The 24,528-nt window shown below is 33.2% G+C and overlaps 1 protein-coding gene across 3 annotated transcripts in view; it reads left to right on the top strand.

Annotated features, from left to right (window-relative positions):
- The window catches only part of LOC145278022 (monocarboxylate transporter 9-like), an 89,220-nt gene that overhangs the window by 43,080 nt on the left and 21,612 nt on the right, over positions 1-24,528 (top strand). For all 3 annotated transcript variants that reach the window (XM_080130225.1, XM_080130226.1, XM_080130224.1), the window contains 2 exons: positions 14,639-14,905; positions 20,777-20,862. In XM_080130225.1, the coding sequence (XP_079986351.1) occupies positions 14,639-14,905; positions 20,777-20,862 (353 nt within the window). The remainder of the gene's footprint in view (positions 1-14,638; positions 14,906-20,776; positions 20,863-24,528) is intronic.

The raw sequence follows: 24,528 nt of genomic DNA on the forward strand, positions 1-24,528 counted from the left end.
TCTCTACCCTGCAACCTCTTTCCCACAGAAGAGACGTAGCGAGCCTGTCATTGTTCTATCGTTATTTCCATGGCAGGTGCTCGTCTGAGCTCCATTCTCTGGTCCCCCCTCGCCAATATTTTTTCAATAAACACCCGACTAGCTGAAGCCACCGTCAATAATTTTCCCCACTCCCTATCTGTGCCTAAATCAAAATGTAGATACCATGAGCAAAGCTTCTTTCTTAGAACTGCACGCCTGTGTAACTCTGTTCCGCTTGCCTGTTTCTCTCCCAACTTCAACCTGGATGTCTTCAAGTCCAACACAAACAAATTCCTGATGAACCGCCCCCCCCTAAGTAATGACACCTCACAATTTCTCCAATACTATTGCTACACTATCTCTTTGATTACTGTACACACAATAACCCTTATCCCTGAGTGCCCAGTGGGCCTTGATAAGCGGTGAACTCCATGTAAAAAAAAAAAAATACATGTATACTCTCCTTTGACTCCACAAATCCCCCAAGTGAGATTAAAATTGGATACCTAAAAGTGAACGTTGAAAAATACATCTCAAACCCTCTAAGGTGCTACAATTGTCAACAATTTGGGCATCACCAATCCAAATGCACCAAATCACCAATCTGTGTAAGATGTGGTGAAAACTCAAAACATAGTGACGGCGAAAAAGACCCCAAATGCTCAAACTGTAGTGAAAACCATTCAGCTGACTTCAAAGGATGCAAAACATGGCTGGCTAAAAGAAAAAGAAATAACAACAAAGTACACAAAAAATATAACCTTCTTGGAAGCCAGGAAAATTATGAACGCAAGATACTCAGAAGTAACCAAGAATGCTAAAATAAACACAAATCAAAGTTGTCAAAGCTATACAAAAAATCCTCCAGAAATAAAAACTGAAGAACTATCTCAATTGATAAAAGAGATGAAAGACCTAATGAAAGAAATTAAAACCCCAACCTGAACTCTGGAAATAATCAATCTATAAAAGAGAGTATAACGAAAAAAAAACAGAACAACAAACCAAAAAACTCAAATTAAATCAAACAAAGAAAAAAAAAACTCACCAAATGAAAACAACCTTATAAACAAATCAAATGAAACAACACCATCACCCAATAAAACGAAAACTAAAGAAAAAACAAACAAACCAAGATCTAGATCCCAATCAACCTCAAGAGGAAACAAAATAGGAACACTGGAGGAGATGGAGGTAGAACACAAAACACCCCCAGACAAATAAAATGACAGACCACAATAAAAAAAACTCAAACTATCATTCAATGGGACTGCCGAGGACCTAAGGCAAACATAAAGATAACTAAACCCAAAACACCCAAATAACAAACTAAAATACAAAACATGACACACAGAATCATACCGGATAGAAATGAAACAAATATAATCCAGTGGAATTGTCATGGTTTAAAGGCAAACCTAAATGAGCTCACTATTCTACTCGATAACTTTCTTCCAGTAGTAGCCTGTCTCCAAAGAAACCTTTATGAAATCGGATGACAGTATAAAAATTAAAAATTACAATCAATTACAATTATAACTATATACACAATACTGGACTCAGAGTCTGTGGAGGTACATCAATCCTTATTAGAAATGACATACCCCAAAGTTAAATACAACTTAATACTAAACTGCAGGCTACTGTAATAAAAGTAACACTCCACAAAATCATCAACATTTGCTCACTATACATACCCCCCAATGAAAGCATCTCAGAAACAGATCTGAGCAAACTAATACAGCAACTTCCAAATCATACATCATTATGGGAGACTTAAACAGCCATAATGAGATATGGGAAGTGAAAAAAAAAACAAGCAAGAGGGGAAAAATAGAAAATATAATAAATAACGAAAATTTAATGATAAAACACACACTTATTTACACTCAGGAACTGGTACATTCACATCAATTGATTTAACATTGTATGATCCAACACTTGCCTTTGATTATAAATGGAATGTACTAGAAGAGCCATATGGAAGTGACCACTTTCCCATTACACTTGAAAACAATGATCCAATGCCAGTAAATAAAATACCCCAATGGAACTTACAGAAGGCTGATTGGAAAAAATTCCAAAATTTATGCCGGACTAAATTAACATCTGATAATAACCCAAACCAAAATAATATCACACATTTTACTAATACACTGTATAATATTGCAGAGGAATGCATTCCAAAAAGCTCTACCTCCCCAAAACATAATAAACCCTGGTTTGATGAAAAATGCAAAGTAGCCATCAGAACTCGTCGAGCTATGCTGAGGAAATTCAAAAAAGAACCAACTAAAGAAAATCTCGATAAATATAAAAACAGTAGAGCTAAAGCTCGTAAAACCATTAAGGAATCAAAGCGAACATCATGGAGAAACTATGTATCAAAAATAAATACAAAAAGTAAAAAGGTCTGGGACATGATCCATAAAATCTCAGGGAAAAGTAACAGCAACCCTACTAAACACCTGATCTATAATAACCAAAAAATTACTAGCAAGAAAGAAATAGTAGATTGTCCTGCTGAAACTTTTGCAAAACACTCCTCCTCCAAAAACTCTAACCAAAAATTCCAAATTATTAAGGAAAAAGCAGAAAAGGAAAAACTCTAGTTTCAGACAAATAATACAGAAAAATACAACCAGATATTCTCTAAAAATGAATTGAAAGTATCCCTAGGCAAAGCTCATGACTCAGCTGTTGGCCCTGATCAAATCCATTATCAATTTATAAAACAACTTCCTGATACGTCTACAGATTACCTACTACAAATATTCAATGATATTTGGGAAAGTGGCAACGTCCCTGAAATATGGAGGCAGGCCATAGTAATCCCTATACCTAAATCATCAAAGGACTCTACAAATCCCATGAATTACCGACCTATAGCACTCACTAGCTGTATTTCCAAAATAATGGAAAGAATGATTAACAGCAGATTAATATGGTACCTTGAGACAAATAATCTGATTACAGATTATCAGTCAGGATTTAGGAATGAAAGAAGCCCCATGGACCACCTGATCCGGCTAGAAACCTTCATCAGAGAAGCCTTTATCAAGAAAGAACATCTTACGGCAGTCTTTTTCGATATTGAAAAAGCATACGACTCTGCATGGAGGCATGGCATTATAAAAGATCTACAAGAACTTGAATTAAAAGGCAGAATGCCCATTTTCATCACAAATTTTATTAATAATAGACAATTATCCATCAGTAAAAAACAAGAAACGGGGGTATCACAAGGAAGCATCCTGTCTGTCACACTTTTTAGCATTAAAATAAATAACATCGTTAAAAATATAAATGTAGGAACAGAATGTGCCCTCTATGTGGATGACTTCCTGATCTGTTATAGATCAAAATATATTACAAGAATAGAATGCCATTTACAACTGTGTCTAAACAAAATAAATGAATGGACAACAAAAAATGGTTTTAAATTTTCAAAAGAAAAAACAAAAGCCATTCATTTCTGCCAAATCCGGAAAATGCACCATGACCCAATACTGAAACTGGATAATGAAATTATACCTATAGTTGATCAGTATAAATATCTGGGCATCATCTTCGATAAAAAGCTAACATTCATTCCCCGTATTAAATACCTCAAATAAAAATGCAACAAAGCCATCCAACTCTTAAAAGTAGTAGCTCATACAGACTGGGGTGCAGACAAAGACTCAATAATTAAATTATACAGATTCCTTGTCAGATCCAAGTTGGATCATGGATGCTCTATCTATGGATCCGCAAGAAAGTCCTACATAAAGGAATTAGACACAATACATCACCAAAGGCTAAGATTGGCTCTAGGAAAAAAAAAAAAAAGGAGCTTTCCCCACCTCCCGTGGAAAGTTTATATGTAGAAACAGATGAACCCTCATTATCACTTAGAAGAGAAAAACTAGGACTACAATATTATACAAAATTGGCTTCATGTCCAACTAATCCTGCCTACAAATGTGTCTTCCACCCCAATACAAAAACCTCTTTGATAGAAAAGAAAATTCTATGAAACCATTTAGCCTACGTATGGAAGAATCCATAAATAAAGCCCAGATGGATATTGCAACAATACACGAATCTGTAAAACCTAAATATCCTCCCTGGCTGACAAAACAACAAAATCTTGTATCAGACCTAATCAAATACCCTAAAACAAAAACCAATCCAATCATCTATCAAGAAAAATTCCAAATAATTAAAGTTAAGTATTCCAAACACTCAAAAATTTATACAGACGGTTCAAAAGATGGAGATAACGTTGGATGTGCAGCCATACACAATAAAACAATCCTAATCAAAAGATTACCAGACAAAGCATCGATCTACAGTGCCGAAGTATCAGCCATTGGTATGGCACTCAATTTTATAGAATCTTCTAAAGATAAACAATTCATTATCTGCTCAGATGCCAAATTAGTACTCGAAACACTGGAAAACAGGAAACCAACGAACCCGATAATCACCAACACCCTAAATAGATTTGATGATATTCCTAATGATAAAAACATTCTCTTTTGTTGGATACGCAGTCATATCAACATAAAAGGTAACGACAGAGCTGACAAAGCAGCAAAAGCAGCACTAAATTTGACCATAACCAATGATAAGATTCCTCATTCCGATCTAAAACAAATCATTAACAAATATATTAGAAACACATGGCAAGAGTCGTGGAACTCCTGCACTAAAAACAAGCTATACCAAATCAAGGAAACCATAGGAAAACAGAAACCAAACAGAAGAATGACCAGAAAGGAGGAAGTTATAATAACAAGACTCCAAATAGGTCATACCTCTATAACACACTCCTACCTTCTCAAAAAAGAAGAAGCCCCACTTTGCACACCCTGCCAGGAACCATACACAGTAAATCACATATTAACAAGATGCGAAGACTTGAAAAGAAACCGACTGAATCTATATAATGAAAAAACTGTAAAAGACATATTTACTCATGTAGACCAAACTACTCTTCTCAAATATCTGAAGAAAACAGGGTTACTCAACAAAATTAAAAACAAAACAAAACCCAAAAACCTTATCTAACTATATAAACATAGACACTGAACACCAGATACATACATAAAACCTATAACTATTAATGTATATAAACGACTCTGGCATTAAATGACCACATAGATTGATATGCCATAAAACCAATCAATCAATCAATCAATCAATCATATTTTTATTATTATTATTATTATTATTGTTATTATTATTATTATTGGTGGCGGCTATATTTATGTTATTTTTCTAAACAATTATTTTAAAAATGTTTTTTTCTTGATGGAAAAGATTACATGTCATCCCGAGAAATTTCTGCTTTTAAAAATTATCTGTAAAAATATTTCTTCATATAGAAGAATATTATAATCTTCAAAAAACCTAGTTCGTCCCATAGAACCAAATATATAAGCATTTTAATATTAAATTTGGCTGCCAGTATAGATATATTCATATATATATATAGATATAAATATACCACCTTTTTAAGCAATTCTATAAGTTCCACATCTCAGCGACTATTGATCAGAATTAAACAAATGAAGGCTCGTTGGAAAGGTAATAACCTGCATTGTGTAGTCGGTTATGTGACATTTGCCCTTAATATCGCACATTAAAAGGATCATTCATTTTTGACGCTTTTTTTACAGCCATAAAATGTTTCAATCATAGTCAAATGTTTTCCTAGTTTTACATATGATTTACAAAATATCTGATATTCCCCAAAACGAGCAAAGTGAGACTTGATTTCAAATATTTCTCATATGTTATACAAGTTAGAAAAGCATTTCATCGAAGGCATGAAAATTGTTAAACAAAATGTTTTTACTATAGGCTTTAAAAATAAAGGTACAAGATTCAATTTGAAATTCATTTACCCTCAAAGTGCACTTTTATAAATTTTACAAAGTAAGGTATAAAAATTTAATTTAAATTAAATAAAAAAATTACCTTGGATTTATTTTATGTAATGTTCATTCTGTTGCACTTTTAAAAAAAATCATTGATTGCTAGATGAAAGATAATGTTTTTAAATTGCAACAATGATCCCCCAAACAGTAGGACTTGGAGAGCCGAGGTTGCACCCATCCAGGGAAGAGATTGTTGACTGGGGTGCGTCAGATAAGAGAGTAGGGGCGGGAGTGAGTGAAACCACAACCCCCTGAATCTTTTTGAGTACTCTGGTATTGAAAGTGTGTATGATAATTTTTACAAGAGTCTAAGGTGAATTGTTCTGATGCTTGAGATGATGTTAAGAGTAATTTTGTAGTAAATAAAATGGAAAATGTTGTTTTGAGAGTGTGTTCGAAATGCAATGGGGAGTGGTTAAATTGAGTTTTAATTAAGTAGTTATGGTAACACTCCTGTGAAGTTGTAAATTGGCTTTTCTGATTTGGAAAACCCTGGAGTTGTCTGCATGTGATGTCGTTTCTTATGAATAATATATGTTATTATAGATACGTTCTAAGCTGTTCCGCCTTGGCAATGAATTAGAAAAGATTAAGAAAGGGGTTAGAGAGTTTGGTGCGAGTAAATACGGAAAGATACTTGATGGTAACTGAATCAAGCATGTTGCTGCAAGACTTGAAGTTATCTAAAGTCGAGGGAGTGATACTATAATTAACCATTATAGATCCTGAGAAAGCAATGTGAACGTCTTCGGTGAGAAGAGAGACTGAATTATTCAAGGAGATAGTAACTAAACTAATTAAGAAGAATTGCTTCAGAGATACGTCCTCTGAGTTATATGTGTTAATCCGACTAATGCTGATGAAGTAGTCCAGAGTTTTATGGACTGGACACATAGCAAACACCCTGGAGTTGAGACACTTAAGTACCAAGTGTCATGGGACTTAAGCAGTTGTGCCAGAAGTGAGAAACAAAGCGAGCAGGGGTGGCTAGTCGTGTAAGTCGGTGTGTGAGTTTGAAGAAAAGTCGGGATGCAGACTAAGGAAACCCCCTATATTATATTAAACATCTCTGGCTGTGTCTCCACTTCTGTGGACACGCCCAGACGAGATTTGGCATTAAATCACTGAGTAGATTGGGGACGGATAGATAAAGGGGCCTTGAATTGCCAAGAATGAAAGAAGGAGAGTGAGAGTTCAAGAACCTATCGAGTTGATTGAAAAAAAAAAACATCGCAGACTAAGATAGGAGGTAAAGATGTTAATGGGTCATGCGTCAACTTCCATAAAGTAATCATAGTGGGAAACTAGATAAGCTCGATAACAGTTCTAATTGCGATATGGGTGACAGTGAAATGACGTGTGAAGAAGCGAGTGGGAAAGCTTGAGGAAAAAAGAAACTCATATCAAGGTTGCCTGTACCGATAGTATGGGGAGGTAACTCTGGTCAAAGCTCACCTGGAATTAATGTGATCCCAGCCGAAGTGGGCGTGGACATTGATGCCACCCAAGTGAAAGAAGGTGTGCTGATCACCAAAGACCCTGAGATGAATTAATGACGTACTTAACATTGATTAATGTTTTTGTGAATTCTTTTTATAGGCAAGAAATCGAAGATCAATCTGGCTTGAACTTGACTCCAGAGAGAGAGAGAGAGAGAGAGAGAGAGAGAGAGAGAGAGAGAGAGAGAGAGAGAGAGAGAGATTATAAGACCGAGTAAGTTAATTAAAAGTATAAGAAAAAAGTAAAAATAATAATAAATAGAATAAAAGAAAGGCGAACACTCGCCTCTAGTTTCAGAGACAATGAAATATAAGAACTTATTTTGATTATGAAAAAAGAAAGGGAAATGTGTTTACCCCTACCGACAATAGTCAAAGGGAGATAATTGAAAAAAGAAAAATAAGTAGTACACTGCATGTTATTTTTTTTAGAAACAATGAAATATAAGAACTTTTTTTGGTTTTTTTGGGGGGGGGGAAAGAAGAAAAATATGTTTACCCCTGCTGACAATAGTCAAAGGGGAGATAACTGAACATGATATATATATATATATATATATATATATATATATATATATATATATATATATATATATATGTGCTATATATTGTTTTCAGATACATTGAACTATAAGAAATTTATGAAAAAAAAAAAAAAGAAAAATATATTTATGAGTTAGACTGCGTGTTGTTTTCAGAAACAATAGACTATAAGAACACTTTTTTTGTTCAAAAATATATATTGCATGTTGTTTTTTCAAAGACAATGAAACATTAGTATCTTTGTTTAAGTTATGAAAAAAAAAAGAAAAAAAAAGGAAAATGTATTTACTCCCTTCGACACTGATCCAAGGGGAAATACTCTTGAAAAAAAAAAAACTTTTAGTAGAAAGCGAATAATCGCCCCTGATGAGAACTGAACTTTTGTTTTATTTTGTTTCGATGATGAATTATGGGGACATATAACCTTTTCTGCCTTTATGAGAAGGACATATAATCTTCTGCGCTCTGCAGTGACTATACTCAAGGACTTGTATAACTTTTTCTGCCTTTATAGAAGGACATATAATCTTCTGTGCCCGTAGTGAATTATGGTAATCGTGAAGAAAGACAGAGCCTGTTTCCTCCGTTTGACTATAGGTGGCGTTATTTTCTGTCCACCCAGCTACGGAAGCACAAAATGTGCCACCCGTGAAATAAAAATAAATGTTTTTGTTATATTTTAATTTTAAACATGTTTTTTTTTTTCTTTTTTGCAAACATATTTAAGTTTGGGGTTTTTTCCTCAAACATATTTACGTTTTTTTTTTTTTTTTGCAAACATATTTAAGTTTTATTTTTCCAAACATTTACGTGGCTTGTTTTTTTTTTTTTTTTTCAAACATTTAAGTTTTTTTTTTTTTTTTTTGCAAGCATAAACTAAATATTTTTGAAATATTTTTCTTTTTGAAAAGTTTGCTTATGCACTTATTGTACCGACCGCGCTATTTTTAAATTGTAGTTTCAAGTAAGATTCAGGTTTTACAATATCCTTTTTCAAATATATATATATATATATATATATATATATATATATATATATATATATATATATATATATAAACTACTCGCGGAAAAGGTAAAATAAGTGCAGAAAAGTAAGAAAAAAAGGGAGGGGTCCATAAAAAAAAAGATTTAAAAAAAAAACGTTGATTTTTTTTTTTTTTAATCATAAGAGCGTAAAAAATACTCGCGGAAAAACGGTTGTACCCATAAATATGTTTAAAAGAAAAATATAGCAAAAACATTTAGTTTATGCTTGCAAAAAAACAAAAAAAAAAAGTAAATGTTTGAAAAAAATAAAACTTATATGTTTGCAAAAACAAAAAAAAACGTAAACATGTTTGAAAAAAAAAAATAAAACTTAAATATGTTTGCAAAAAAAACAAAACAAAAAAAAAAACGTTTAAAATTAAAATATAACCAAAACATTTATTTTTATTTCAAGGGTGGCATTATATACATTTTGTGCTTCCGTAATGGGGTGGACAGACAGTAACGCCACCTATAGTCAAACCGAGGAAACAGGCTCTCTCTTTCTTCACGATTACCGTGAATTATACTTAATGACTCATTAGGTGTATCATCAGAATTTGGAGGGAATTTTTGACACCCCTAACACGAAACTACGAATAAAATATAAAAAAACTCGTAATTTCTCTTTTTAAAGTGGGTTGTTTATTTTCTTTATGGAATATACTTCCAAAATAAACTAATAAAGTTGTTTTAAAAATAATAGAAATATTATTTTTATTATTTATAAAACAGTGTTTACAAAGTACAGGCGCGTAATGAAATCAATTGAAATTTACAAATTAAATATATCTCAATTTTTAAACTTTAAAAATCTATCAAAATTTTTCTAATGGTTCAATTTTTACGATATTTTTAGGATCAATGTAAAATTGTATGCTCTTTCTAATAAACCAAATTTAATATTTTAGACAAACGTTTTTTTTGTGAAATGCACCGCACCCGCACCCCCCCATTTTGAAATGGCTATTAAAATTTATATAATTAATTAACTCACCAAAGTTTTATGTATCACAAATTGAAGATAAAAGATCAATAAATAAAATATTCAAATTTAAAACAACAAAAAAGAAGTGTTTTATTTTTTAAATAAATTTACCTGTAAAGTTCAAATTTTAAAACTTTGTTTTTTTTTCCAAAACCACGTTGATTTTCTCGTTTTTTTTTTCTTGTGTGGAAGCTTATTTTTAGGTTTACATAATTCACTTAATATTGGCCGATGACAACATTTTTTCCTATTTTATCCAATGTTTTTTTTTTTCGAGATTAAAAAAAAAAAAAATCCAGTCGCTAAATAAGAATTTAAATATATTAAATCAAGAATTCATGTATTTCTTTAAGAGATTAAAAAAAAAAAATGGAAAAGTTGTTGATCCACGGAGCTATGAGTGGTCAAAATTCATGAATGAAATGTATGTATTTCGTATGTATGGCAGCCTGGTAGCAGCAGCAAACAATTCTACTCAGAGTGGAAATCAAATATAAAAAAAAAAAAAAAAAAAAAAAAAAATAGCTAAAGAGAATTAATGTTTAGCAATTATCAAAGGGAGATAACCGAAGCTCAGGAACATGATTCTAGTTTCGACAATAAAGTAGTGGGTTGGTTGGGTTTCTATTATTGCTGTCTGTACACATAGATTCAAAGAAGTTGTCAAAAATCAAATATATAACAAATAAATGTTATCAAAGACAACATAAGTTACTTTTCTACCTACCTGGATAATTTTCTAATGTTTTTGGTAATGTAACATGTTTATTCAGCTCGAAAAACATACTGTGTTTACCGATGTAAAATTTACGGTTTGTGTACACATAGATTCGAAAAAGTTGTAAAAAAAAATATATAACAAATAAATGTTATCAAAAGCAAGATAAGTTACTTTTCTACCAAACTAGATATATTTTTTTGTGTTTTCATTCAATGTAACATGTTTATTCAGCTCGAAAAACATACAGTGTTTATCGATCAGAATTTTTGTAGGAATTTTTGACACCCTAACACGAAACTGCGAATAAAATATAAAAAAACTCGTAATTTTTAAATGAAACCTTGGTCCTTGCTCCTTTAATTGAAGAATAATTAGGGTTTGAATTACATTTTTTGAGTAGTTATAAGCTTGGAAAAACAGGGGGTCGAAATATTAAATATTTTTCACAAAGTTTCTTTTATTCTGAATTCAAAACATTCATTTATTTTATACACAACTGAATAAAAAACTTATGTAAAAAAAAACGTGTTTTTGTTCGTTATTATTGCATTAAATGTTCGTATAATATTCATATAGGTTAAATATGAAGAATTACTCCACCCTCGAAAATTCCTTCAAAATTTCCACTTTTAATGGTTTTCGGAGGCGCTGAAAACGGGAATAACCTTTAAAATTACGGCAAACGAGTAGTTTCCAAGCTATGAAGAAATATTAGTGGTAAAAAAGTGGGGGGTCACCTGTCTATTATAATTTAACGTAAAATGGGCACCCACTTTATGGCCACACGGGGGCAACGTACAATGAACACAATTTAACAGAAAATACTTTTAATGATTTAACATTCCAGGGAACAAGTAGCTTCCATGAAGAAATGCACAGTTAATATCGGCGCGCTAACAGTTAATTAAGCAACGTTTGGGAAATAGTTATTTTTTTTCCACTTACATGCTTCCATAGTTAACAAAGTGAGACTTCCTTTAACATCTGGGTTCTTTAATGGACAAAAAAGTATTATCGAAGACGCAACAAGCCATTAATTTGGTTGTAAAATCCTTTCATTTAAAAAATACATGGATTATAATATATAAATATTGATAAATTCTCATACAGGAAGAATCGGAGCAAGCCAATCTTAGTAAAAATGGAACCGGAAAGTGATTTTTTGGCAGTTATATATTTATATAAGAATTCGACTAGTGTTTGTTTTTGGCTTTCCGTGAAAACTTTCTCAAACAAAATCGAGGAAAAAAAATTGTATATTTCTCGATTAAATCTTTCATGATATTAAAATTGGGTCTTTGCTCATTTTATTGAAATAAAAATTAAGGTTTGAAATTACATTCTCATTTTGTTATAAGCTTCTATACATTGGGGGGGGGTCTATTTGAACAGTCCTTTGTTATGGCAGATCGGCTACAATTCTGATACACTTAATGACTCATATAACCTTTATTGCAGGAATATATAACTCAATAGAATAGTGGATGATTTGGATTCTTTTACAGATGAACTGGTGCTTAAAGCGATGGTCAGTATGAATATATCTATACTTGCAGTCGAATTGAATATTGAAATGATTTGGTTCTATGGAACGAAACCACATGGAAATTCACAGGCTTTTTGAAGATTATAATACTATTCTATGATTAAAATTTTATGATAATTGGTAAAAAAGGAACCTATATTTTAAACCAATAAAATATGCCCACATTTACCTACATTTGTTTATATAGTGTCCTGGCAGGCTAGCTTCAGTTCTGCTGCTTTGGGATGAATTTTGCTTAGGGTTTTCCTTTGCTTAATTGTCTCCCCTGTGGCCTTGCCAGGCCACTAATATATATATATATATATATATATATATATATATATATATATATATATATATATATATATATATATTATGTATTTATTATTATAGACGCAATTCGTAATTGATTATTATATTGTACCTAACATATAGAGTGATATCAAAAGTAAAAAATAAATGACTTGAGTGCCATCTGCTGGAATCGAAACCAAAATATACAACTCACTAGTTTCATTCACGCCCACATGTATATAAATAGTTTTAAAAAATAACATTTTTTAATGTATGAATATAGATTTGTGCATGTAAATAGATTCGGTTGACTACTTCTGCAATTTTGACGATTTAGCAACGATTATTGTCGGATAAAAACCAAATCGAAAAGTGTGCTACAGGTTCAAATACATTATATATTCAGAGAAGAGTTTGGTAGAGATTTTTTGTACATAGACTGACAAGGCCACTTATATATATGTGTGTGTATGTATGTGTGTGTGTGTGTGTGTGTGTGTAGATAGATGGATAGATTTCTGTGTGATGGAACATTTTCATCCAAAATTCTACATAATGTAGAGACTATGAATAAATAGAATTCATTATAATAGTGAAATGAAACCAATCATTTAATAAGAAACATAAAAAAAATTGATTAATTGATTAATGCTTGTTTTTCAAAGCTATATGCAAATTAGTAAACCTTCATCTAGTCACTTGCATATTTATGACTGAGTACATTAAGAAGTTTGTTTTAATAATATTTGGATAGAAAAAGCAGACTTTTAATATCAATGATAAAGTGAGAAAACAAACTTAACTTTATGAATAAACATTCCAAACCACTTCCAAAATATCTGCTCTGAAAGTGTAAGTTCATTTTTATTGAGCTTAATTAATTGTGATAATTTGGAAAAACATCTTATCGAACATATATATTAAAATTATATATTTCTTTATAATCACACACACACACACGCACATATATGTGTACATACATAAATTTAATATATATATATATATATATATATATATGTATTATATATATTTCTGTGGAAATATACTTTATTTCTTTATAATATATTCCAATCCTTATTTAAGAAGCTCAGTGTAATTACAGAGCAATATAGTGAATAAATGACAAAAGTCTATATTCCAAAGTTCATAGAGTTGACCATCTTCCAATTTATTCCTTTAATTCAGTTGACATTTACAATTCTTTATTTCTTTTTGATGGATTGATTGTTGCTATTTCTTCTGATGAGTTAAGGGCAAAATAGATTCACTAATTGATATAATAATTAAGTTATTGATTTTGTGCTACGAAACAGATACTGTCGAGAATTGTAAATGTCAACTGAATTAAAGGAATAAATTATAAGATGGTCAGCATCATGAACTTTGGAATATAGACTATTGTCATTCATTCACTAACTTTACATATAAATATTAATTAAATGCGAAGTGCTTTCATAATTTATGAATGGAAAAGTATTAATAAAAGACTTGATACTAAATCGGTTTGTCTAAACCGGTTTTGATTTTGTTAAGAAAAGCATAGCATTGTGCGACATCACATATGGTGTCATGTTAAAGCAGTTTTGGCTGTATATTTTATTTTCACTTGTTCTTTTATCTATGCTAGCATTTCAGCCTGGCGTTGCCCGGGTGTTTGGAGGTGTATGTTGAGCAAAAAAAAAAAAAAAAAAAAAAGAAAAAGAAGCAGTCAATTTTTTTTAAACTTTGACCCCTATTATAACCCCTTAACATTTAGTTTTGGACTCAAATTAAGTTATTAAGTTAGATCCATGTCCAAGGAACCTATATCTAAAATCTCAAGTGTTTAGACCCAAAATTGTCGGAGGAGTTTGGTAGAGTTTTCAAAGGTCAAATCGTTGAACTTTGACTCTTAACAGCCAAATTTCTGGCCGAAAACGGATTACAAATGTTTTCCCAAATCTCAATAACCTGTAAATCAAATTTCGAGTCTGTAGACTGAAAATTGACAGTGATTGTGTAGGAAAATGTACACAGACAGAGACACGTTTACTTTTATATATATATATATATCTATATTATTCACTTTTCTTATTTCTTTTTTTCTTCAAGGTTTGTCTTTGGCAGTGAACTATTTTGCTGGAAACGTTATGCTTGGGCACTATTTCTTGAAAAAACGTGCACTTGCACTTGGTATAGCAAACAGTGGTAGTGGATTTGGTATGTTTTCGATGAATTACTTAACGACTAAAATCATCCCCTTCTACAGCGTAAGAGGCACTTTTCTATTACTTGGTGGCCTATTACTAAACTTGACTGTCTATGGTGCTTTGTGTCGCCCGCTCAAACCAGTCATCAAACAAAGTTCGGATATTTCACGTAAGTATTCGTTTCAAATCTCAATTTCTTTTCCAACCTCATAATACTGTAAGGTAACGTGGATACGCATATGTATACGCAGGTGAAGTGAAGTCACCAGTGGGGAAAAAGGACTATAAAAAAAGGAGAGAGTATGATCACAGGAGAGAGGAGATAATGTTTGAGATCTTGTGAGAGATGTGGATAACGTTCGTGATCACATGCAAGGCATGAAGGACGCTCGTCACAGCATTAAAAAGAAAATGCAGAAATAAATGTTTTCGCTACAAAGAACAAGCGAGTTGAATTCATTTCCTATTTTTTTTGTTTTGGTCTCCTTGGAAACTGAAACTGGACACAAAGTGTGTTGGTCTGCAGATAACGTTACAATACTGTCTCATAATAAAATTACTGTTGTGACATAAGAACAGCAGATTTTGTTAAAAAATATTGATCTCAATTGAACAAGAATTCAATCAACATTTTCTTTCAGCTCCGAAATATTTACCTCCACATGTTACAATATTTTGTGTAAAATATAAAACCAGCCTCAGTAAGTACATGACAAATGCAACAAGTAACTGCCACAAATAACTGAACACACAACGACAGCATATACACACATACTCGCGTACACACAAGTTAATGCATATAATCTCATACTGACTAAATAAAAGCAAGCATGCATACACATACTGCCTATTCCTTTTCAATCACACCATTGACTAGATTTTAAAGTAGAGACTAACTGACGTTTCAAGTGTACATGTTGAGCATAACTTTAGAATCACTGATCTCAACTCGCTAATAACATTGCAGCACTTGATGGTATCAGTGGTACAATTTCATAGGTTGGTATGAAAATTAAGATTCTTTTGGCTAACATCCTTCTGCCATATTGAATCACTATGACCCTTAATGGGGAAGTAGTCAAAGCGATTGACGACTTCAAATATCTCGGTGCCACCTTCACAGCCATAGAGCAGGGGAAAGATGAAATCTCAATTTGAATCCACAGGGTTGACTTTGCTTTCTGTCAGCTCCATAATTGCATAGGCTAATGGAAAGAAATCCAGCTAATGATCAAATGTTGCATCTACCAGGCCCTTGCTAGCTTGATTCTTCTCTACAGGTGTGCAACCTGGCCCATGTGAGTAGTAGCTGACATTCAAAGGCTGGAAGTCTTCAATCAGTAACGTCTTTGGGGCATTCTCAGAATGCGTATCTCTGACCATAAACCAAATACCATAATCCATGCATGCTGTAAGCTTCCTAGACTTGAGGAAGTACTTCTTACCAGAAGGCTCAGGCGGTTTGAATATGCCCTTCGTCGTCTGTGAACTAGCCTGATTCACAAGTCAATAGCGCCAGCATCGTTACCAGGATGATGCAAGAAGCTATGACCGACCCTCACATATTCGGTGTGCAATGATGAAATTGCGATTAACTGAAATATGCTGAGGAGTCAGTAGCAGACAAACCTAGATGAACTGCCTTCACTCGTGATGTGGTGAATTCACTTAGAGCTGGCTTAACCCATCCCAGGTGAATGCTGTCACAAGGACAAGTACATGTGAGCACACATGCACATACTGTTTATTACAGGGTGGAACGATAAAATTGTCGCCCTAAAGAAAACAACACTACAGCTTTATTTTAAAACTTTTATTGAAAAAAAAATCAATTCAGGTAACTTGATTACGTAGTAGAGTTGACATATATTCAATGTAGTTGCCTTTAGCCTCATTCACTGTCTCAATGCAGGTTCAGAACTGAGAGCATGCCTTTTCCACAAGCACCGGCAGGAGCTCGACAAATACTCAGTGGATGGCAGTGATCAGGCTGGCTTTGGTATTGCGGGAGGTCATGTTGGTGATGTCCTAGATGTATGACCAAACGAAGTAGTTTAGTGGGTTCAGGTCGGGGAGGAGGAATTTCTAGTGAGAGAAAAATACAAAGTCATAACACTCTTTCTGAAACCAAGCCTGAGTCTCTTTGGACTTGCAGATCGGCACTGAGTCCTGATGCCACACCCAGGGTCTGCCAGCGGCCACCTGATTGCACCAGAGGATCACCACACTCTTCAGCACATCCAGGTACATTTTGGTGTTGACTTTCAAGCCGACTTCGAAGATATGAGGTGGCATTATGTGGCAAAGCCATACCAAAGATCATAACTACAGCCGGAAACTTTGTTTTCATTATTTTGGCCATGCTGTCAAGCATTAAACCATCTTGATTTGCATTTTAAGGATGCTGGCAATGATCCTGTTATCATAACTTGGATCGGTAGAGAGCATGAGTTGTACAGTGGCGCATCTCCGATCTTGCTTCTTGAACAATGTGTCACTTTCAGACGTGATAAAAGGCTCCTATCACTCTTCGGATTTGTTCACAACTGGCCGACTAGTAGATGGTCTGCAACAAAAAAAAGAAAACCGGTTTTCATCAAATGGAAATGGAATCATGTGTCTTTATTAGGGCAAGAATTTTATCGTTCCACCCTGTAGTCTACTGAGCTTGTACATTGTCACACACAAACTCATCGCTTTTGTTTCTTAAGATAAAGTTATTAATTAGTTTAAAAAATACACTATATTTATTGAAAAAATAAAAATCTCTCAAATTTTTCAAAATACTGACTGAAACAGACTTGAATAAATTCTTATGTAAAAATGATTTCTTTCACAATTTTAAAAACTAAAAAAAAGAACCATAACATGAACTTTTCAACTTTTTATTTTAACATTGTTATTAATTAAGGTCATAAAATCACTTCACATTTTAATTAAATACGTTTTTAAACTTACTTTACCTTTCTCTATTGAAAAATAAAAATAACTCCAAAATATTAATGGTAAAATTGTTTATTTTGAGGCACATAGAGACAGAGAAAATATTACGATGCTAAAACGATCTAGTTTGCCTATATGTCGTTGCATCATGCATCACGTGATTCTTCAGTTCATTAGCCTTCTTTTCTCAGTAGTCTCTGCTCAACTTACTCAAGCGGGTGAATGCTGTCACAAGGAAGTACATGTAAGCATGCATGCACATCAAAAATTACCGATCTGTTAGGTTTGTCTCCCTTGGATCGTCTGAAGAGTTAATTCCCTTTCTTTATGCTTTGATGGCGTGTACTTCCTTTTGTTTGTGTATAAACAAGTGAGTTGATGTTGCTCTCTCTCTTCATCTCCAAATGTTAATGAAAACAGCCGTCTCTCTCCTGTTTGTGTGTTAAACAAAAAACATGTTTACATGTTAATTTCTTTTTCTTGTGTATGTCGGTTGCCTTCTACGGTGTGAATCCTCCTAAAAAAACAAAAAAAAAAAAACAAGGTATATTTTATTTGACTCTTAACTTTAATAATCAACTACCAGCATATACTACCTATTAGTCTATTGAATTTGTACATTGTCCCACACAAACGTGCAATAACAGAATAAACATGTCTGCTTAACTTATTACACAGACTAAATTCTACTTCTCTTCACCTGGAACGCTCTAAGGCATTCTGAATTCTTAAATTTTCATTAACTTTGATTTTTATTATTTTTGGTTTTTTGTATCTGTCTTAACTTTTGTTCCAAGAGACAAATTTAGAGATCCACATCTAAAGAATCACTCGGCGATCTGACACTGCACACTACTTATTAGTCAACTGAACTTAAACACTGTCAAATGCAAATTCGCATGGCGACAGCAGAAAAAGAACGTATCTCATCATCTTTTAACACAAACTAAATTCTACATTTTTGTCTACAACCATTATCAATAGTTTCCCATTCTCTCTCTCTCTCTTTCTCTACCTAAAACTAAACGAAACTTCCATGAGCAAAGTTTCTATGTCAGAACTATCCCTCTGTGGAACACAGTACAGCAGGATTGCTTCCCAGCAAACTACAAAATAATGGTTTTCAAGTCCAATGTAGAAAAATTCTTGTTGAGCAATCCTTTTAAGTAATCAAATTCTTACCAATCAACATCATCATTACCAATCATGAAACACAGTACTACAGGGTTGCTTCCCAGCTGACTACAACATAGTCGTTTTCAAATCCAATGTAAACAAATTCTTGTTGAACTGTCCTTTTAAATAATCAAATTCTTCCCAATTGTTTCGAAATAATCCCAGAAACAACACTTAACCCCTGTGGAATATAAGGAAGTCTGAGTTCCCACATAATTGACTCCCTACGAGTGCAGAGTTAGACACAAGGTCAGATTTTTAATGTGGAGGATATCTACCTCCTCATAAAGGGACACTTTTGATTTAAACAAAAATAAAAATTGCCTCCGTCTATAAAGATTTCTTCTTCCCAGTAATAATAAGTGTAGTATCAGAACAGATACTACACTTTGCATTATTTATTTGTAAAAAAGATTAACAAATTACATGTAAAACAAATTAGGTACAAATGTGTGAGGAAAGTGGCTGTCGTTGATCATCTGTGATAAAAATTATCTACCCAATTCGAAACCAGAATCATCTCAGTCACCACAATACCACATTTACACGAGGAATCGTCCTACTGAAGATGACCCAAAATTTGTTTAAAATTTTTATTTTTTCATGAATATATTTATACGAGGTGCCTTCAATAAGTTTCCAGACTTTTGTACAGGCATTTAAAAAAAAAGAAAAATATAATAATAACAAGAGCTGTGCCAACAGCATATTCTTTTCATTGTTTTGACTCTTGAGTATATATTCGTTAAAATCTTATACGTTTATTTTTTATATAGACTGATGTCGTTCTCGGTTGATTGACTGTGCCTTACTGCCTTACTGTGTCGGATATATACTCGAGAGTCAAAAGAATGAAAAGAATATTCTGTTGTCACAGCCCTAGTTATAACATATTTAAATGATCGAATGACGAGAGGAGAATTATGTTCTCAACTTCTTTACTAACTCAGTGTTTGAGAAATAAAGACTTTAGCAGAACAAGTGTGGGGGGGGGGCGTGACTTGATTTCTGAGAACTTCGAACAAGGAAAATGAAACGAAAGTCTAGCCGGAAATAACAACACATAAAAATCTAAATCAAATGAGCCTCATCTAGAATTAAGAATGAACAATCTGAAACCTCCTCTGTTTGAATCTAATGATGAATATTTACGTTAAACTTGTTTGTTTACGTTAAAACCTAGAAGAAAGAAGTGGACTATTATTGAGATTTCTACTAAGAATATAACTTACGATCATTTAGAATTACTATACAACTAAACGTTTGCCGGTTAAAAACGGACAAAAGTTATGGCCCCTTGACTTATGATTGCTTTATACGAAACTGATAGTTTAATATGTTGTGCTCATTATTGCGTTAAATACTTATCCCTATTTATTCATAACAGTACATAGCGAATGATCCCATCATACTTAGTTTGGTGCACCTTATCATAACAAAAGTCCATACAAACTTTTAGCCAGATTGTCGCAGTAGTTTCTGAGAAAATTCTAGAGTAAATATGGCATTGTGTTGACTAACTCCTATTGATCCATAGGTATGCACAAAACTAATATCTAGTTTGCTGAATCTTGTCATAACAAAGATGTTTACAAAATTTCAGTTAAATTGACCCAGCAGTTTCTGAGAAAATGTGGAATGGACAGACAGCCAGACAGTCTAAGAGAAATATAATATTGTTGTAGTGTGCCCACCCTACCAATAATAATGAACTCTTCCACTGACTATAAAGACCTGGAGAATATGTCCTCTAGCATTAACACACAGGTTTGGCAGTCGGACTGACATATAACAACATTTTTTGTTTGTTATAATTACTTTTTTGTTCAATATATTTTGTTTCTATTAAATGTCGAGTTGTGTCTTTGTTCCGGGCCCTTATGGGATCACAACGATTATAAATCCTTTATTGTCTTTTTAGGGGATGAACGAACGTCTGTCGACAATATGGAAGAGGCTGCATGTCTTGCATTTGAACCAAAAGATGAAAAAACAGATGAAAAATATGTAAGTTTACAACTAGTGATAGAATAATTCTAATATTTTCTCAATTCTCATACGATTATCTATTGTCCTAAATCCCTGATTCCAATACAATTACCAATTCTGATTCTTTTAATACATCTAAGTTACTCATTTCTATTTTTGAATTTTCATATTACCGTAAAATCCTACGTAATATGTGTATATATTGTTTGAAAACGTAAAAATAAACTCTAGATCAATCCTTAGAAGTGTATTTTTTAAAGTCTTATTGATAGTTGAAAAAAAAAGTTTTACTGGGAGTTAAAAATTAAGATTTACTGGTGCTGAATAGTGAAGGATACATATAACAGCATACAATGGGGACAACGGTGATGACAATTCTTGAAAATTTCATATTATTCTTAGGAGAATGAGTATCATGATGTAATGAGTAAGCTCTTTGTATTCGTTTGCCATCCACCGAAAAGGTAATGCGATTTTGTCTATCATCTTTGTAAATAAACTTGTATGAAACCTCCGTTCCAAAGTGTTAAATAATAATAATAAATAATGAATCTCTTCACATTATATGAATGTGAAGAGATGTGAAATAAACAGTTCTTTTAAAACTGCAAATGAAAGGATATGCAGTGCTTAGGTATTTTAAAAGGTGAAGTGGTTATAAGATTATTTTAAAAGGTGAAATAGTTATAAGATTATTTTAAAAGGTGAAATGGTTATAAGATTATTTTAAAAGGTGAAATGGTTATAAGATTATTTTAAAAGGTGAAGTGGTTATAAGATTATCTTAAAAGGTGAAATGGTTATAAGTTTATTTTAAAAGGTGAAATGGTTATAAGTTTATTTTAAAAGGTGAAATGGTTATGAGATTATTTTAAAAGGTGAAGTGGTTATAAGTTTATTTTAAAAGGTGAAATGGTTATAAGATAATTTTAAAAGGTGAAATGGTTATAAGATTATTTTAAAAGGTGAAGTGGTTATTAGATTCAATGTTCTCATAAATAGTCGGATTTGTAACGTTGACAAAGAGATCTAAGTTAATGATAAAAAAATGCGTGTAATCCAATTAATGTATAAAATAGTCCAGTGTGTGATCGAGGAAGAAAGATTTTTTCAAAGCATGTAAGTTTTTTTCTATTAGAGATGGAGAAACTGGTGTAAAACTGCAAGAGGTGCTGCTTTTCCCCTATAAATATCAACAATATGTTGCCTCTATTCAACATATGTATCTTCACTTACCAAGAGAGAAGTCTCTTTTAAATGTGTTTAAGCGTTTGCTGAAGAAGGCAACTTCTGCTATCAATGTTGATTTATTCCTCAATAACTTCTTGCACTGACACATGGTCTTAACTAAACCTCCATCTTGGTTTTTCAGTCAAATGAATTATAACAACAAGCAAGGGAAATCACTCTAAGAGCCAAACCTCTTTTATCTAGAGAGAAGGGGAGACAACTTAACAACAGTGCTTCCCAAATGTTTAAAACTTTTTATGTTTTTAACATGCTGACCCAGGGCGAAGAAACTCGATTGTTCTCATTTTCTGCTTAAAAATCTCGGGGTCTTTCAAAAGAAACTTTCAAACTTGTTTAGCCCAATAAATATCATCATCTACATTTCACATGGGATGTGCTCTTGTTATATAGTTGTTGAGCAGAAAAGTAAATTATCTATCTATCTATCTATCTATCTATCTATCTATCTATCTATCTATCTATCTATCTATCTATCTGGCGAAGTAAACAAGAGATTAAGTTATCAAAACATACCAAGAACTTGTCAAACTGTAAAATGGACAAGTTTGCACCGGAAGGTCTAAAACAGCTGCCTGGAAGGAGGTGTCATCTGTCACGTGTTCGAGTTAGCTGAACATATTGTTGAGTTGGAAAGAAGATGCAGAGGAGAGCGGACGGGTGAGAATGCCTCTACCATGATGGGGATGATGTGTCCCAGAATAAGTATAGGAGAAACCCACAAGAAGATATCGACTTCCACCCTTCTGCATTACGACACCTTGGAAGTTGAATAAAATTTTTATAGAAAATCAACATCTTGGTCATGTTCGAGAAGTGTTCTCTGATTAAAAAAAAAAAAAGATCCAGCTCCTCAGGATGGTCGGAATCCTCCAGAGGGTCGGCAGAAGAAAGGTATGTCAGAATACATGTCAGACACACGCATCAACATTAGGCTGCTCAAGTATATACACATCACAAACCTAAATAGGTCACAAAGACAAGTACTGGAGTCTGTGACGTCACTCCCACACAACTCACCTCATCATTAAATTTGAAAATAGTTTCATATGAAATTAAAAGTACAAAACAATAAACACTGTATTATAAAACGCAAAATATACAAATCGAAATATGCAAATATACGGGACACAAAATATATAAAAGTACAGAATAGAGAATATAAATAAAGGGTGTGTGTAATTGGAGGTAAAAAATATTCTGCTCATGGGTGGGAACGAAAGTGGCGACTGATTGTCAATTCCAAAAGCAAGTTTTCACAGTAATGTGTTAACTCTAAGTATTTTCAATCAATGAAAATCATTTCAAATTACAAAAGTAACACGCCTATGTGAATGTAATAAGCCAGTGTGAATGTAGAAAATCCTATAAGACCTGGAAGAAAAGAAACAACATTCTCTCCTGACACACTCGATTTTATTTATTTATTTATTTCTAGTCTGTTATCCCCATCTTCATAGTTGTTGTTTCACTACGTTTCGGTCAACTATTCCCCTCGCCTCCTTCAGGTAATTAACCAGAACGAGATAGGAATGCTGAGTCTCTTAAATGTATCCCTAGTAGTGACTGCCTTCCATTATTGTTGTCTCACCAATTGTTTTGGCCACCTAATTCTCTGGCTTGTTTTGGATAGGATTGAAATCGCTATCTTCAGATAATGCTCACCTGGAACCATAGAGATTCAGCGTCTCTATCCATTGTGCCATGGGTTCCAAAGAAGGCCAGAAGATGAATTGGCCAAAACGTAATGAAACAACGACAGTTATGAAGATGAAGATAACAGTCCGCAAATAAATAAATACACAAATTATTCATCTCAAAGGATTCCAATAAAAAAGTAATCTATAATATAAATCTCATCTGTCTGTTTAACTGTATGTATGTATGTATGTATGTATGTATGTATGTATGTATGTTTATGTCAGGTCATGTCATATGCTACTGGTACCATATAACCCAGTACTACCTGCCTCATGGTCGGGTCACCGGCGACTAAACTGGTTCCCCCACCAGACTTGTTTGGTGAGGAGGGCGGCTAGTCTCCCTGAAGGATTAAAAACAAGACCTTCCAAAGGGCGAATGAACTCTTTTACTGGGTCAACGGCCAACTAGCACCGTGTATATTTGTGTGTGTGTATGTGTGTGTTGGGGTGGAGAGGGCTCCCGTAAGCCCTGGTGAAGGCAACCTTTCTAGGAGAAGCAAATCTATGATTTAAGAAACAATAAAGCGGGAGACCAGTACCCGCATTAAGCTGGTCTGCAGTTTAATTTGTTGCTGGCTATCTTGCTCTTGCTTCTTGCTGGATCTCAACATTTTGAACCGAGAGAGAGACTTAGCTGTCGTACAAAGCTAAGACTCTGTAACATCATGTTTGTATAGATACTCCCTCAGGCATTTGGGCTCATGGATTTTAAATGTCTGAGGGAGTGGCACTT

Source organism: Euprymna scolopes, chromosome 6, assembly GCF_053919585.1.
Source record: "Euprymna scolopes isolate OS-2025 chromosome 6, ASM5391958v1, whole genome shotgun sequence".
Lineage (NCBI taxonomy): Eukaryota > Metazoa > Mollusca > Cephalopoda > Sepiida > Sepiolidae > Euprymna > Euprymna scolopes.